This window comes from Podarcis tiliguerta, assembly GCF_965153285.1.
Source record: "Podarcis tiliguerta genome assembly, chromosome: 4".
Taxonomy (NCBI): Eukaryota; Metazoa; Chordata; class Lepidosauria; order Squamata; family Lacertidae; genus Podarcis; species Podarcis tiliguerta.
The window spans coordinates 45,154,740-45,172,960 of NC_139537.1; the positions used below are offsets into that span (position 1 = coordinate 45,154,740).

The following is an 18,221-nucleotide window of genomic DNA, read 5'->3' on the forward strand; positions in this document are numbered from 1 at the left end:
TCCTATCTGAGCAGAGGCCTTGGGCTATTTTGTCATGTACCTTTGTGTTGTGCCATACTTATTAAACATTAATAAGAGCTGCAGGATGGTTTCCACCATTCTAGATAATGGCCTTGTTGCACAGGAGAGCATTAAGCAGGGCTACTTCAGCAATTCTCAGTCCCAACTTCTTTTTTCTCCCCATTAAGTAATCAATATAGCTGCCACCTTTTAAAATGCATTCAACCCCATGACAACAGTGTAGAAAAACACACTGAGGAGCTGAGGGCCTGCAGTGTGTGTGTGTGTGTACGTGACTCCTGAGTCCTTCTGCTCGCCTGTGCCAGCCGCCACATCAGCTTCAGTGAGTATCTGCCCGGTGAAGCCATTGGTGTAATGTGGGAGCCTTATTTTCCAGTATTACAAAAGCTTTTAAAGCAAATGCAAGTCTCTTGGAAGAGAATGGGCCATTGATTTTGACACTGGTATTCAGAATCCCATAAAATTAAGTGATTCTCTTTTGGAAGGATGACTACATTAAGCAAATTAATCTCCCTGAACATAAAATGTGCTGCAGGAAGGGAAGGGTTTGCATGCACCCATTAAGAAGGAGCAAGAACGCAGGAGGTTCCCTTTGGGCACCAAAATATTTCTGATTGGATGATTTGCCAGGAGAAGAGGAATGTGAGAGCTGGTGAACAAGCTTACTTCTTGGTCAACTCACTGCTATGTTTTCAACAATTCAGCCCCTGTAAAGCTAGTTCTGGTGTCCTCCCTCTTGTAAGTCGCATGGAGTTGAGCTTGCTGGAGGATGTTCTGCTTTCACAAGGGCTATGAACTCTTAGGTCCTGATTCATAAATACCCCATGAACCAACATAGCCAAAAATCAGGGATTATTTTTTTTTGTTCAGATATTTCTAAATCACAATTTCATAGAAGAGATAACAAAGCAGTGTACAGCTTGAGGACAAGTACTATAACAAGAACATCATTAAAAGCATCAAGAGCGTATCAGCAAAGCTGGCTGATAAAAAATAAATCAAATTGCAAAGGCCTAAACAATACAGTTTTTGCTGTACAACTGTGGTGAAGCAACATCTGGATGGCACCACGTTGGCCACCCATTTCTTCTTGCTTGCTTTTCTACCTTGCTTTTCCTTAACTGAAGGCTCTATATACATATAAGTATGCCTGTCACTATTGCTAGGATGTTCTTCTTTCCCCTCCCCCTTAATTTTTACTATATACTTTTGAGAAGAGGTTTTCAGCACAGAGGACAGGAGGTGTAAATGTGCTACTGGTTGAGGTGCTGACATTCTTATAATTGTTGTATTTTCCATTCCCCGTCTAAATCATCACTAACTTTCATTCTTCCTTTCTGGGAGGTCTGTAGTACACTGGACTTCCTGAGAGCCAGAGTTAATCCCTGCATCACATTCCTCAAGAATAATAATCAGCATTTAATACTGGGAAATATTAACAGAACTAATGCTTACAGCCAGACCCAAGACAGCCATAAACCATATCTTGTGCTTTGTTAGGTTATGCTAACTAAAGAATTATCTGTCTAGCTTGTTAGCATTTGTTGAGGCAGACAGCCTTAAGATGCCAAGTTATGCTTTTCTATGAGCACAAATGGGGGTTGTATGAGATCAGTGCTTATTAGATTGCACCTATGGTAAATGTGCACTGCAGGAAAGACAACACAGAGCCTCATGTACCACTAAGACAAAGGATAAAGAAATGGGAGATCATGTGCTGGTCTTCTGAACAGGAATGAGGTTCATCCACCTGCTTTTATAACACTGGCTTTTATTTGTCCCGTGTGCAAAATCTTTTTTTAAATATGGCCATAAACTGTTTCATCACCATAAGTGCTCCTTTGGAACTAGGTTAGTATCTTAGGATAACTGTTGAGAGACTTTAGTGAGCTGTTCACATCTCAAATATTCATCCAGCTTTGTTCACAAGGCGCTTCTTTTTATTTGTGCATGGCATTTTCCTGCTTTGTTAAGAATTATGGGGCAGAATGCATCCATTCTGAGCCATGCAGTTGTGGAAGCACTCCACCTAGTCCATAGCTGCTTCCAACCATTCTGGGCTTTTTGACATTATAGAACTGGGGCATTCAACATAATATATGCTCTCTTTGTAAAGGCAGCCTTCTGATCTGGTCTCAAAAAGCAGGTTGTGGTTGACTTTGTTAGCAAGTTTAGTGGCTGTGTCTCTGTGGAGATGTTTTGCAGATATTAGCATACATAATAAATAACCATTTCCTGAAAGCATCTCAGTTCTTTAAGCTAAGGCTTTCAACTTTGTGATGGCATTTACCTTCTTTGCCCCATGCTATGTGATTATTGGTCATTGAAAAATTTGAAAAATGGGGATGTTCAACTATGTTGAGATCCACAATTTGGGAAAGCTATAGATGAATGCTTTCTTCATTACAGGTGTGTGTGTGTGTGTGTGCAGGCACAATCTGCTTTAAATCTGTTTTGTGGACATGTCTATCACAACTTTAGTTTTGGGAGCTCCAGAAGAGCACTACGTTCAGTTAACGACCACCACAAAATGACGCAGGAAAAATAAAAGGTGCATTGGACCCTTAAGCACTATTAAATACTTCATAAATCTCATTAACAGACTATTACAAAAATCACTGTCAATGGGAGAAACTGTTTGTCTTGCCTGAAGCCATTGATCATGGCCTCCATTAAATGAATGATAAACTCCCTGTTGTCTTCATTGGAAGTGTGATCAAACTCTTTCGTTCCTTTTTTATCAATGTTGCTACCACATTGTTATGAATCATAATGTCAAATAATGTTATGGTCATGAGAATTAGAGCAAATATGTTCTAGGAGATAAGGTTTGTATTAAATGCAGGTCCTAACCTGTCCCTATTATATCTAACTTCCTTCTTGAGCTTCCTTAGTAGCTGGAGATTAAGAAAAGTTTCAGTCCCCTCAGCTATGTTTTACTGTATCCATCCAGCAGTGCCCTTGACCATAAGCAATGACCAACTGTACACTAATTCTTAGGAAGATTTTTTATATATAAAAAAAAGGAATGTGGAGGGGAGGGAGGAATTTTACTACTTTTAAATGAGTGTTTGATGCATCATTTTGGTTTACCTGATTAATGTGCACAGCAAACTCAGCCACGAGAGTTGTAATGTTTCTGCAAGCTTCCCTAAAGCGAAGCTCAGCCATTAATTCAATGGCACATGTCAGCTCAGCAGAACAAGGTCACTCTTCTCCTTCAAGGGGAACCTTTTTAGAAATAATAAAACTGACAGAAAGTTCTTTTTTGCATGCTTTATATCACCTGAGGTTGAGTGCTGCAGTGAATATAGCAGGGCTTATAAACAACCTCATGCCCAAGCAGCCCCCAACCCACCAGGTTTTTTGAACCTAAACTTTTTATTTTTTTAAAAGCCAATGACAGCTTTATGCACAGCAAATATGCCATATCATGTAATCCTAAATAAATAAAAATAAGTAAATCTTTTCTTAGGATTTTTGGAGGAGAAGGTTTGTAAGCTCAATGAGCACAAATGGCTGATGTTGCAGGCAGCAGGTTAATAAGGAAGAAAAATATAGAGTGAAGGACTTTGTGTAGTCAATTCCACAGAGGTTTCACCTTTGAGTGCAAAGTGAGGAAAATTTATTTCAAATATTATTGGATTGCCCTGTCTCCAGTTCATTTATATAGCGGACTGTAAATCTGTAAAAGGACTTTTTAAATGTAAAATAAATGCAAGGTTGATCCAGCGCACTGAAGTTTACAAATAACTAGGACCAGCTGAGTTTGACAGATGTTAAAAACTGAAACCTGCTGACTTAGATGCAGAAAAGAAAGATCAAAGTGTAATCAAAACCCCAGTACTGAAGCTGCTCCATGTTTGGCCCACCACCACATTTTTTAGAGCAGGAATGGAACCAAATGTACTGTATAGGTTATTCAAGTGACATGGGTTCAGTATGCAGATGGCCTGGATACATTGGGTGTCCAATTAAGTCATACTGGGAGCAGACTTAATGAAATCTATGCTCGTAAGCTTGACTAATGGTGGATATCACTCATAGGATATCCATGTGAGCTCTGTAATCTCTCCTGCAGTTTAAATGACACTGGGTTGAACTGAACATTGCACTATTACAAACATTCCATCTATGCAGGCATATCAGACAGGAGAATTCCCTTTCCCTTTCCCCATGAGCTGTTCAGAGGGGGTTCTCCTGACCCCTGCAAGCCACTTGGGGGGCATGCAGGGGAGGCGAGGAGGAGAAGCCCTTTGCAGAGGGCTTCCACTGACAGGATTTGCTAGGTGAATCCCACACAGAACTTATTTTACACACACAGAGAGAGACTGTAAAAACATCTGGCCTTGGGACTTTCTCATAGAGAGTGTTTTTGACTGAGTTATATTTTTGTTGAGTTTATTCTTGGTATCTATTCTATTATTTTTATTCACTTCTCTGTTGCTGAAAAGCCCTTTGATGTTGGAAAAGCAGTAGATATACGTATTCTTAAAAAGTACATCAATTAATAAGAGCTTGAGTTCTTATCAATTAATGCCTCGGCAAGTTGATCCCAGTTGAACAACATGTCCTCTGTAAAAAGACTAGCCACTTTACCAATGCATTTACACTATAAAAGAGCAAATTATGCAGTCACCTAAGTGAGTAGGCAGGCAAATTCTGTACTCACAATAGCCTAACATCCAAAGATGTGGACAAAGCAGCGTCAGGGGCATGGCTCACAACTCTTCTGCCCTCTTTCCTTTGAAGTGGTATTTTTCTCTAAATTGTTGCTCCTTGTTCTGAATCTCAGATATTTTTCAAATTAGATAAGCAGATATTTTATCTAATTAAGCTCACACACATTCACATTATGTACAGTGCAGCAACCCTCAGAAAAATCTGCCATGCAGAATAGGGTAAATTCTGTCTGAGTATCATAATCATTTTTATTTATTTTAAAAAATGAGGTTAGTAGATTAGAACCATCTGGTTTGGATTACTGGAAGTTTTCTGTCACCATTAAAAAAACCTTCAACCACATCCTCTTGCTGCACTTATTTTATTTTTTTTAATGATGCCTGACATACATGTAGCACAATCTTAGATGGGGGACAGCGAGCTCTGGAAATGCAACACGAAAACCAAAATGAACCTTAAAATCCCATTCACCTTTTGGGAATATAATAGTAGAACTGATGATGGCACAATTCGTTATGATTTTGAATCTCTACAATCACAGGGTGACTGATTAGCTAACTGGACCTAAACTACCATCACAACAATATATTTTAACATGATTTTAAATTGTCTTTTGTCACCTGTATTACAACTTCACTTCTGAAATCGTCTTTAGTGTTAAATAAATAAATAAATAAATAAATCTTAAAATGAGAATGTTATGATATATGAACACAACTGAAGAAACATGTAAATTTAAAACAAGGAACATCTCAGTGAAAAAATAAAAAAACTAAAAACATCAACAAGCAATCATGAACAGGAAACCATTAAGAAGCTATCCTCTGCAGGCCTCACTGAAATAAATAGGAGCTACCACAGTAAACAAAGTTTTCTAGGGGATTGTTTTGGCTCAACTGTCTACACAGAATACAAGAAAATAAGCAGTATTGTTGGCTGCAGAAACTTTGACTAATGGACCCCCCCCCACACACACTTGTGTGATGATGAAGCAGCCGATGTTAGCTCTGACCCAGTTTAATTTACAAGGCCTGCAGGAAACAGGAAAACCTTATCTGTAATGTCACCTGAAGTTCTTTTTTTAACTGAATATGAAGACAAGTTTCTATGCATGTGGGTGTCATCCGATAATGCTTACAGGTATTTCCAGCAAAAATCATCATACCCAGATGTTATCTGTTTGTGGCTGTTTTGCAGAACTTGCAAATACCTTGACAGTCTTCTTGGAGGATTGTACTAAAGACCTTTGATGACAGACCTATGTGCCATCTCTGCCTCTAAGCATAAATTTACACAGTTGGAAGCCAGAAAAATGTAGCTTTATCATCAGCTCATCACCTCTCATTATTGTAGGAATAAATGCAAATGTGTGTGTGGGGGGGGAATGTGACTGCCAAATAGGTTGTAAACCAGCTACAATGATATGAGTAGCTGATTAATTATGGGCTCAATTTCTTTATGAAATCTAAACTTTTCTGTTTTAAATCTGAATCTCCTAAATGCCTTTGAAATAACATTAGAAAGCTTAACCCTGGTTAATATTCATTAATGGTATACAGTCTCCACGTTGCATATCTTGGTCTTTAAAACCCACAATTATATTTTGAATAATGAATGTTTGGCATGACAGTAACTTTTATTTTTGTATCTGCTATTTTGGAATTCATTGTATCCACCGTTAAACTGGAGAACAACGTAGGAAATTTATGAAGAATCTATCTGATCCATAAGCCCAATTTTGTTTCATTTTTAAAAATAAAATAACAAACCACTGAATTGCTCCACCACCTCCTAAGAAAAAATTGGGACATTCTCCCCCTTTCGCTGCACTAACTTCCTGTTGCTGCTTGCTGACTTGCATGCTCCCCCACACCATCCCACTGCCACCACCAGTTGCTGGTTTGTACCCCCCCCCCATCCCACTGCTGCCACTGCTTGTCTGCTAGCCCACCCCCCATCGCGCCACCGCTTGCACATATGCCACCTTAGTGGCTTGTGTGTGCGCATGCCCACTACTGCATGCCACACTGCACCACCACTCAGCTGTGTGCCAGGGGCTCACCGCCACCACCACACACTGATTTACTTCTAGAAGTGGCACTGTACATCACGAAGCTGCGGCCCTTTTTCGTGCATGTTGTGGTAGGTGGCAGCGGCCAGCCACCCAAGGTGCTCTACAGCTTCTGTAATTCCAGGAATGTCCCGGTAAAAATGGGGCAGTTAGGCAGTAAAGGTAAAGGGACCCCTGACCATTAGGTCCAGTCGTGGCCAACTCTGGGGTTGTGGCGCTCATCTCACTTTATTGGCCAAGTAAGCCAGTGTACAGCTTCCGGGTTATGTGGCCAGCATGACTAAGCCACTTCTGGCGAACCAGAGCAACGCAAATAGATGCCGTTTACCTTCCCGCCGGAGTGGTACCTATTTATTTATTTGCACTTTGATGTGCTTTCGAACTGCTAGGTTGGCAGGAGCAAGGACCGAGCAATGGGAGCTCACCCCGTTGTGGGGATTCAAGCCGCAACCTTTTGATCGGCAAGTCCTAGGCTTTGTGGTTTAACCCACAGAGTTGCAATGCACTTAAAACTTTGTTCACAAGCATATGCTCATGATTTGAGAACTGCAACAGGAAGTAATGACCTGCACGTGTGAATGAGTCACCATGGATAGAACTTAAAATACAGTTTTTGAGTCAGTTTATGCAATCAGGATCCTGTCTGAAACTGAAATGTACAAAAATCAAGTAAATCAGCCCTTAGATTCCAGCAATTTTGATTGTGGTTGTGCCCCATCCTCCATCCATTCCTGGACAAAGTTAAACTCATTCATCCTCATCAAGCAGCTTTTTCCATTTGTAGGAGAATAGAATTCTCCACCGGCTACCACTTCCCTGCTTTTAGGAATGAAGGGAGCAGCTCTTTACATGCTACTGTGTGAAGTGTGTCTCTGTATGCACATTAGCCTGTAAGCCCTGTAGTTTGAGGTTTTTTCTGAAAGCGCTTTTGCAGACATTGTTTTGCAGGTGTCCACACCTGCATGCTGTGCAGACAACATGAGCGGTTGCCACACAGAGGTCATAGACCCTCTAGCACATCAATTTCTTTGCTCCCTCCCTGTTCAATGCACACTGTACTCTATGAAAAAATGCTTATAGGTTTATTGAGATGCCAAAGGTCCAGTAGCACAGGCTACATGTACAATTATACTGCACTCAGTGTTTGCCCAGAGGCTTCCTTCAGTTGTGCCACACAAGCAACTACGTATCTTTTTTACTTTTGGCATTGTGCTCAGAGTGTTCCTGCCCTAGCACCAGACAGGCCTGGAACATCACACAGTTTGATTTGTTCAACAAGGAATGCAAAAAAAGAAAAGAAAAAAAAAAGGCACTTCATAGACCCTCTGGCACTTCAGGCTTCCGATATATCTGTTCCCTTTTATACCAGTTAATTCCATTAGAGTCATGGTGGTTTTTAAAATATCACCATACAGCTGTGTTTTGTCCAAGGGCAATGCACAAAACGGATGCACTTCATATCTATCAAACTGCTACCATAAGCATCAGATAAATGGCTCTTGGTGGAAAAGTTTTTAGTGGTTACAACACTAAGTTGATTGAAGTTTCGATAAACTGGAGTGATTACTTAAAAAGCAACACCACAATAAATACCATGGCAGAAGCCAGCCCCTTCCCAATTGTGTTTGTGTGCAGATGAGAAAGAGTTAATGGTGGCTGTTTCCATCTGTCCTTTTAAAGAGCATAAACACTTAATGGAGGCTGTTTCCGCCCCCTCCTTTCCAATAGCAAAACATTAGTGAAGCCTATGCAATTCTCCAAAGACTAAAATATACCAATATACTTGGGGATTTTTTTTACAAAACCAATTGATTATCTTCAAAGTAATCCCAACACCAAATGGCTCAGGTACCTCTCAGGTTAATATCCTCATGGAAGGATGTGGGGAAGTATCTACACAAGTGCAGTCCAACAATGTCACAAAACTCTCCCCAAGAGGAGGTTCCCATATGGCATTCTCACTTTCCACACAATGAAATGTAAGATGTAAGATGGCTTATAACTGTTCTACAGAAAGGTGCTTTCAGAACACCAAAAACATGCTATACCAACAATATGAAGATGATAGTGTGTGTATGCTGACCTAAAAAATGCATCTCTGAGAGACACTGAGTGTCTGTGTGTAGCTGCTCAGTTTACCCACTGAAGTGAATAGGGGATTCTCGTTTATACTGAAGCTCATTTTAAAAGAAAAATGAATGGTTGCTAGATAAATATTGAAACTACTAAGCATGACTGTTACTAGTTTTTGTAGAATGCAATGCCTGACCATCCAGGAAGGCACGCAAGGAAGTTCATTGTGAAATCCTGCCAGTTCCTTTGCAACTATAGGTGCATGTTTTAAATGTTTCCCAACCATATGGTTAGTTTGGTAACAATCTTCTTTAGAGGGGAATTGCAAAATTCAGTATGACGAATGCAGAATTGATTTTAGTTAGGTTTTCCCCACTGTTCCCTACTTTTAAACACATAGTGAAAATCAGTATAAAATGTGTGGAAGACACACTGGCTTAGCACCACTATGCTTTTGCATTAAAGGTGACCTTTACGATCAGCAAGTCCTAGACACTGAGGTTTTACCCACAGCACCACCCACGTCCCCATTGCATTAAACATTATCAAAATATATATCATATCAAAATAACAGATAAATGTACTACCCTGTGGTACATTCATCATTTATTTTGTCATTTCCTTCCCATGAAATTAAATTGATTAAGATAATAAAAAGGTATCAGTAAAATATTGTAGAGAAAATGGGTGGTGGTGGGTACAAACATTGGTGGGTACAAATATTGGAAATATGCTGAGGAGTGGCCATTTAATGTTGCACATAGTAGTTCTAAACTTGTAGAAAGCCAGCCATCTAGAGACTTTCAATGTTCTGTTCGCTCAGCAACTGCCCAATGGTGGCCATTGCTCATCATTAAACATATAAGATTAAATAACTTATTGATGCCAATAATTAATTCATCCATTTTATTACAATCCTAATCAGCTTTTAAATCAGTGAAAAGAGGATTGTGTTATCCATTCTATCTTCCCAGAAAATATTGACTTGTTCAAGATTACTGTTGATGGTACAAGTTCATCCATTCTTTCCCCAGAAAGTGGCAGAAAGTGTAATTCAATCTGGGAAAATCCCTTTATCATCAGAAGACCAGTCTTAGGAAGCTCAGGAAGTTCATACTTACTGCATGAACTTAAAGGTTTTATGTGTGTAGAAAAATTTTACTCACTGAACCACTTGAAATTAATTAAAATATTTACAGCAATACAGCAGATTACAGCTGTAATATCAGCACCTTGTCTTATACTCTTATTTGTAATAAGATTTATTAGTCACTTGATACCTTAAAGATTTCCAAGTGACCTGTGTTTTAAAAAATGGAAAAAAAAATTATACCATCTGAAATTCATATAAAACATTAACATTTTTATACAAACACCTACAATTCACATACACACAATAACAGTCACAGAACGCTTAGAGTACCAGATAAGAAGAAATATGAATCCATCCATAAACAATATCTTGTTGACCCAACCAAAACCCTTTGTTTTTTTCAAAAATGAAAATCTGTATTATTCAATCCAGTCGTCAGAACAGATGTACCAGTAATATTTTTATGCTAGATATAAAGGCCATCAAAAATAAATTACCAAAAAATGGAAAAAGTGGATCTAACTGTGAGAATTCATTTTGAACCCAAAATATTCCCTCTCCCCAATTCCTTTCACAAGTAATGATTTCACACTAATGCAGCAATTTTTTCTGCCAAAAATAAAGGGAGGGAAGAGAAATAAAAACACAAGGGCAGAAAATCATAATTTGGTTGTCTTGTGCTCTTGGCAAGACTCTCCTCTGCTTCTCTTTGCTACTTGAATGTCCTAACCTGGGAACAAAATATCCAAAGTTTGCTATTTATGTTCCTATGGGAAAAATCTAACTCTACCATGTCCAACTCTGACATCAGTGGGATTGGAATTTCGACTTAGAATTAAAATGCATGCATTCAATATCTCAGCTATAACTGTATATCTGTATATATCTTTCTATATGTTATCTTTGCCTCTGAATGTAAATGTAAAACACAGGCAGCCAAAACAATGAAGAACTGAACAATAAACATTCTCGAGGGATCAATTATATTATACCTGAAGGCAAAGGGGTACCAAAATAACAAACGTCTGCTACTTCAAATAAAATGCATTCACAATCTGCCATTGTTAGGCTTTACTATAAGAACACTTGCAGCAAAGTACAACTGACTGTTAAACTAAAAAGTTCACTAAAGATAGAAAAACAAAATTATTGGTTCACAGAAACAAGCATCTGCAACAATTATGGAATTATAGTGATACTCCTGTCCAAGCCAGGGCTAGTTCCAAGACAACTTCCTCACACAGCAATTTACAAATTTTCTGAACACAGTCATGTAACTGAGCACACATCCTTGTGGATAAAATGCCCATTACTTTTTGTCAGTACTAGTCCTAAGACCCCTGTAGGGTCATTTCACAATTAAAGAAGTAGAACTGTGGCGATGACACTTCTGAAGGAGCTACTTTCATATTTTTAAACTAAAAATAACTTAGAATCAAGGTCCCTCACTGGACTGGGAATGAGGGCTGCATACAGTTACCAAGACTTGGACTTGTGCAACTCCCTCTGAGGGTGGTGGCCTTCTCTTTTAAGTGGGACCTTTGTAAAATTCTCATTTTGAATTTGCTTACCTAAATCTGGGAATTACTCAGGGCAGCATGTTGAAGACAATTTCAAGGACACCTCTGCTTGCTTGGTACTTAGGTCTGAAACCTGTAACATCTACTCCTGGAAGAGAGGGTCTTTGCCACCTCATTTTCATGGGAGGGCCTGTTTGTGTGAAATTACCCTCACCAAAAAAAACCCACCCCCCACCCCCCTCCAGAAATGAACATTGTCCAGCTGCCCACAGTCCCAGTGAACTCTGGGCTGTGAATATCAAAAACTTGTCATTTGGTACTATATAACTGAGATTATTTTGAGCACCACAGCTTGGGTTTTTCCATCTAAATGTAATTCCTTCTTAAATGCTAAATTCTCTTACCTTTGGCTTTTGAGTTTTTTCCTTATCTGAAGCATTCGAAGGTTTTCTCTTCAACATCTTAACATTCAGATTGAATCAAAATACCATTATAAGGCAGAGTTGCTCGATTTGCTCAGCCAAAGTGCAGCAGTGTGAATGATACACAGAGCTCAAATCAGCAAAATAAAACTTCCTTATTCTGCTAAGGATGTGACTTCACTCAGCTTTCTGCTAGGACTGGTTGAAACACTGAAGATAGAGGAAGGAAGACAAAATGAGAAGAAGAAAGAGAGAGAGAGGCTCTGGGTATAACTCAGCAAGCGCTGCTCCTTCAGCTTCTTCCCCACATTTCTTTCACGGCAGCTTCCACAGAAACGGTGCTTGATGCACTGTTTCCATACTAGCAGCCTTGTGTGGAAGGGTGAACAAGTCAGGGATGCTCAACCCCCTGCAGTGTTCTATAGCTTTGTCAACAATTTATAACATCCCAAACAGCAGGGTTATTATTATTCTCTTCTTCCAGTGTTACAACCATACTAGGAAGCACCACAGCAACCATGATCTTCTGGCACATCCCTCTCAAAAAAAATTAACAATATTCTGAGCTGAAGTGTAAAAGAACAAACACTGCCTAGTATGTGATGTTCTAATGAGGGTGGGTAACAAACAATTTTTTGGGACACGGGTGGCGCTGTGGGTAAAAAGCCTCAGCGCCTAGGGCTTGCCGATCGAAAGGTCGGCGGTTCGAATCCCCGCGGCGGGGTGCGCTCCCGTCGTTCGGTCCCAGCGCCTGCCAACCTAGCAGTTCGAAAGCACCCCCGGGTGCAAGTAGATAAATAGGGACCGCTTACTAGCGGGAAGGTAAACGGCGTTCCGTGTGCGCCTCTGGCTTGCCAGAGCAGCAATGTCACGCTGGCCACGTGACCCAGAAGTGTCTCCGGACAGCGCTGGCCCCCGGCCTCTTGAGTGAGATGGGCGCACAACCCTAGAGTCTGTCAAGACTGGCCCTTACGGGCAGGGGTACCTTTACCTTTAACAAACAATTTATATCCATTCTCCTGCAGCATTACCAGTTGCAGGGAAACAAGCAGAGACTGCTATTGCCTCCTTGTGCAATTTCCAGGAACATCTGGTTGGCCACTGTGGGCAACAGAGGAACTGCACTAGAGGAACTGCTTTTGTTTGATAGATGACCTTGGTCTGATCCAGCAGGACTCTTCTTATATTCTTACATGTTTTCTTTAGAGTAGGTTTTCAGAAGTGCATAGGAAGCTAGGCTAATGACTCTTTTGCAACCATTGCTCCAGGGCATATTCCTACAAAAAACATCTAAATGTGCCGAACAATCTTATCCCTAAAAAACAAAATCCTCCCTAGGTTGTCATCCTGGCCAGAAATAGAATCATATTTGTTAGTAGCAGCCTACACTTGGTGTGAGGTAGTTTAGATCATTTGATATCAACGAGATGAAAATCAGCTTTACTCCTGGTACTTCTAGCCAACTGGTTTTTAGAGTAATAAACACACACCCCTATCTCACTGGTTCATATATAAGACTCTAGAGATATAAAATCTAGGAGGGTGCAATGACCACAAGGATGTTTGTGTTTTGGAAAGTGGTGCATTTTAGCTTATACAGAATAGCATAGTGGTCTTTTGGGACCCATTTGGAATTCTGAGAGTACCGTGGGCACCACCCACACTTGTTGCCTCTTTTCCTGCTAATCTCTCCTCCCCAAATGGAGAAAAAACATGCATGTGTGCATGCACATTCCTCAATTTTACATGTTATTTGAGTAAAAGTTGGATCCAGTAGAACTAACATGGAATTTAAACAGTCATAGAGGATTTTCTCTCTTTTTTAAAAAGGTTAAACTTCAACATCAGCCAGCACCAAACAACAAAAATATAACTTGGACCTATTTGTCTGGAGTTTTGGAATACTTTATATAGAAGGGCCTGCTATGCCTACAAATTTCATTCAGTGTGTATGAGAGACAGAGCTATAGTCATTTGTTGATGCAAGTCAATAAAGCGGCACAGAGCTTCAGATTTTCAAAATTAAGGTGCTGATATCAATTAAGGTGCTGATATCAAACTGTCTGACCAAACTGCGGGAGGCAGTGAAAGACAGGAGTGCCTGGCGTGCTCTGGTCCATGGGGTCACGAAGAGTTGGACACGACTAAATGACTAAACAACAACAACAAATCAGTCTAAGGCAAAGCAGCACAAACTAAAATGGGCCACTTTCCAAAACACCAAACAGGAGTGTGAACCTACTCTTGTGGTCATTGCGCCCTCCTAGATTATATCTCTATAGTCTTATATATGAAACCAGTAAGGGGTGTGTGTGTGTGTGTGTGTGTGTGTGTGTGGTGTACTGCTCAGCTCTTAGCACAGTGCTTCATGGATTAAAAACAAATCAAAACTTTGTCAAAAGACCCAAACACATATCAACAGTTGCTAAGATAATATTTTAACCTTCAATTATATACCCTCTCCCTCCGCCCTTGTAAAATTTGATGCATGAATAAGAAATAATGGATAAGTACTATATCTTTTGAAATGGCCTCTGTCTTTCTGGAGTTAACAATAAATATTCCGGAGAAAGAAAGCTTGAAGCTTATATATCACCCTTCAGATGAGTTATCATTTAATTTTGTTATTCTGGTCACTGTATATATTTATGCAAATCTGAGGAGGCAATATCATGTCAAGATGGGTTGATCAAATTGGGTTGACTAGCTAACAAAGAAATATTACAAACATGATGAGTATTTATAAGGTATCCTCATAACTATTTTCTTTTAAACCTTCTAAACAATTGAATAAGAAAAGTGCATTTATGGGCACAATCCAGCCTTCTTTTGGTCTATGCAGGGCAGGAGCTAAATCATGAGTCCATTAATTTTGATACAGTATTGTAGGAGAAGCTCCCTATGGATTAGACCTTATATTTATTAAAAGCCATTCTAGCATTTCAGAAATTCATGTTCAGGTTTCACTTTTTCATCAATTTTTTCATGAGATTTTGAGTAGTTTCACATGCTTAAATCTATCTTGTATTCTTGCAATAGAGTCAATAATAAAATTGTTGGAAGGGTAAAATATCTCTCATCCTCATATGTCTGGTAATGGCAGCTGAAATGCCATCATAGACTTAACCAAACTCACATGAAATTATTGGAGAATAAATGCAACAAGAACACAACACACCTAGTAATGCATTTATCATATCATTTGGAAATGCACATTGAACCCAAGTTCATGCAATTATAAATTCATTTGTTATACTCTTGGCCATTGTTCCAACCTTTAAAGCACCAAATAAACCTTTAGGAGGGAATCAAACCACCTTGATAATTCAAACATTAATTCCTTTTCTGCCCACTGTTAAAATCTGTGTGATTAATAAAAAGAGAATTCATATGTAGAGTAATATATGAGCTTCCCTTTGCTAGAATATTTATCGTTAAACGGGTAGAAAGAGGCCATTTCAGGAGATATAGTGCCCACCCATATCTATTTCCTCTCTCCATGCATCAGAAAAATTACAGCAGGTTGAAGGCTGACCTGATTATCTCCTTGTCCTTGAAAGTTTGACCTCTGCACTAGTTGTTGAAAATACCAAACAGAGCGAAAGACTGACACTCGTAACATTACAAGCACATAATTGAGTTAAGCTGGAATCTTGAATGAATTTTAATGCCTGGAAAGTTAATGTAGTCTGAGAGTTTTATCTTTTTAATTTTCAAATGGTCTAATATGAAGAATGCATTGCACAACATTGATCATAAAGAGGGACAGGTGAACAGGGAGCATGTGAAACACACACACACTATTAGGGATGGTTATAAATGGCACCTGAATACCTCAGATCAGTCCTTTTTAGTAAACCACAATTAGTTGAGTATGTTACAGGTTACAAAATTCCTGCACTCCCATGTAAGAAATGACTTGATAATAATACCTGGAACATCACATTTGATAATGTTACATGCAGGGTTGTTCATGCATATGACTGACCATATTGTAAAAACATACTGTAGTTAATAGTAGTGAAAACTCAGTGTGTAAGATCAGAACATATATTCAAGGTAAAATGGATCTCTTCCATTTTCTGTAGCCCATTAGCATTTACAAGTGATGCATCATAGATAAAGAAATTAGCTGCCAATGGGACTTTTAGTAGGTTTATTATAAAACTGGATGGGTTAGATCAAGATTGACTGTTTCACAAATGAAGGCCTCCTTCTACTCATAGAAGGAACAAAAGCACTCCACTGCCAGAAGAAAAGGAGATAACTGACCTGTCTCTCAAACATAAGGCCCCACAGGGCCTCTATATTGACAGTAGGGGTACCAGCTTGAATAAAATATGGGGGGGGCAGGTAAGGCCCACCTCACATAATCAATGTCAAGATGTGGTGCACACACATCATTTGAATGGCAATCCCCATCAACTGACGGGTGGGGGTGGCCAAAGGGATCTCGGCCCCTAGGAGGTGGCCCATATGCTTACCAGCATTTAAACTCAGTTTATTAGTCCTTGTCCAGTCCACAGCATTGGCAAGACACTAGTCCAGAGTCTGCACACCCAGTCCTATTTAAGATGTTACTAGTGGCGGACCATTTCAAATTTCAGCAGTGCCCTGTGCGGCACCAAAATTTGGTGCCCGCCGCCTCTCACTCTCCATTCTACATCATGGCTGTGTCACCCCCTGCAGTGCCCCCAAGGCTCCATGTTTGATGCAGCCAAACCAGTCGCACTCCCCTAAATCTACCTCTGATATTACAGATAAGTAGAACTGTGCGTCATCAACACACTGATGGCATTTTGCTCCATATCCCCTAATGATTGCTCCCAGTTGCTTCATAAAGATGTTAAATAGCACCAGGGACAAAACAGTCCCCTTTTGCACCCCATAGCACAAACACCAAGGGGCCAGTGAGCATTCACCAGTGCCACTCTTTGGAACTGACAGGGCATGTAGGATCATAACTCCTGTAAAACAGTGCCTCTGACACCCATCTCACAGATCCTGTGCAGGAAACTACCATGGCTGATAGTATCAAAAGCCACTGAGAGATCAAGTACTCCACTTGTCCTCTACCAATCATCAGGTTGACCAAGGCTGATTTGGTGCCAAAACTGACTCAAATGTATCCAGATAACCAGATTCATCAACAAACTTCCCAATCACCTTTCTAGCACTCAAGGATTTGTTTATTTGTTGAATTTATATTCCATCATTTCCTCTAAAGGGTTCAACAGTTCTCTCCCTCATCATTTAATCTCCACAGCAACTCTGTGAGGTAGGTTCAGCTGAGGGGCAGTGACTGGCCCAAGGTCACCCAGTGAGCTTCATGGCGGAGTGGGGATTTGAACCTTGGCCTCCCAGGTCCTAGTCTGACACTCTAGCTACTACACCACACTGGCTCTCATTAATTAACATGCCATAAGCATAGCAAACAACATGAAGGCAAGTCCATAACTATGTTCTTACTTCTCAATGACTAACATAAAATGATATGTTGAAAATATGAGAAGCCTTATCAGACACACAACACAGAATATGCAAATTACTGCACATCGTTTAACGGATAGAACTTCACAGCAGACTCGGTTCACTGATGGTTCAGGTGAAAGTTATCAAGTGACATCACTGTGTAATATATATTCATGTGTAAATGTGCCCACAATGCATCATTATCAGAGAGCAGAGAAGTTAACAATGATGACTTTAAAAGGGGAGGAATGGGCACCATAATCAAAGTAATTACATTCACCTTTCCCAAGTCAAAAAAATCAGCTAAAGCCTCCATTGCTTCCTTTTGTACTATAGAAACTGGTATGATCTGAACATCTCACACTGCCTCATACCAAGTCAGACTAGAGGATTGGCATTTGCTCTCCAAGATGTAAGATGTGAGACAGGCCTTTCCCTGCCCTTCTATGTTAACTGGAGATGCTGGGGCTACCAATTCATTCTGATGAAGCTTTAAATTAGAAAGATCTGTACAAAGCTGAAAGAAGGACAGCCATTTTGGAGTTGACAAGAAGAAAAACCGAACACACTTTAGTCAGAGGATTTGCAACATTATCAACAGACTATATTTCAGACACATAGGGTGAGGTCTGCTAAACCTTTGTTTTACAAAGCAGCTCCAAGAGCAAGCAGCATGTAGTGGATGACCTTTCAAGCTGCAAACGTGATGTTATCTGTCTTCCTATCTCTGATTAAAATCAAGATCAACAAATATGTATTCTGATTAATGCTAAAGCAGAGTCCGCTATCAATAAGCTGTTTTCTGCCAGGGCCATCAGTTCAAACTGAATTTATTTCTTCATGTCAGTGTCATACTGCTGAATTGC

The 18,221-nt window shown here is 39.9% G+C and overlaps 1 protein-coding gene across 2 annotated transcripts in view; it reads right to left on the bottom strand.

The window, feature by feature from the left end:
• Positions 1-18,221, bottom strand: part of SAMSN1 (SAM domain, SH3 domain and nuclear localization signals 1) — a 74,880-nt gene that overhangs the window by 25,838 nt on the left and 30,821 nt on the right. Inside the window, exon 1 of one of the 2 annotated variants that reach the window (XM_083439277.1) lies at positions 11,866-12,057. The exons of the other annotated variant lie outside the window; for it this stretch is intronic. Coding sequence (XP_083295403.1) covers positions 11,866-11,922 — 57 coding nt within the window. The 5' untranslated portion in view covers positions 11,923-12,057. Of the gene's footprint in view, positions 1-11,865; positions 12,058-18,221 lie in introns of those variants that run through there. 2 annotated transcript variants of the gene reach the window in all.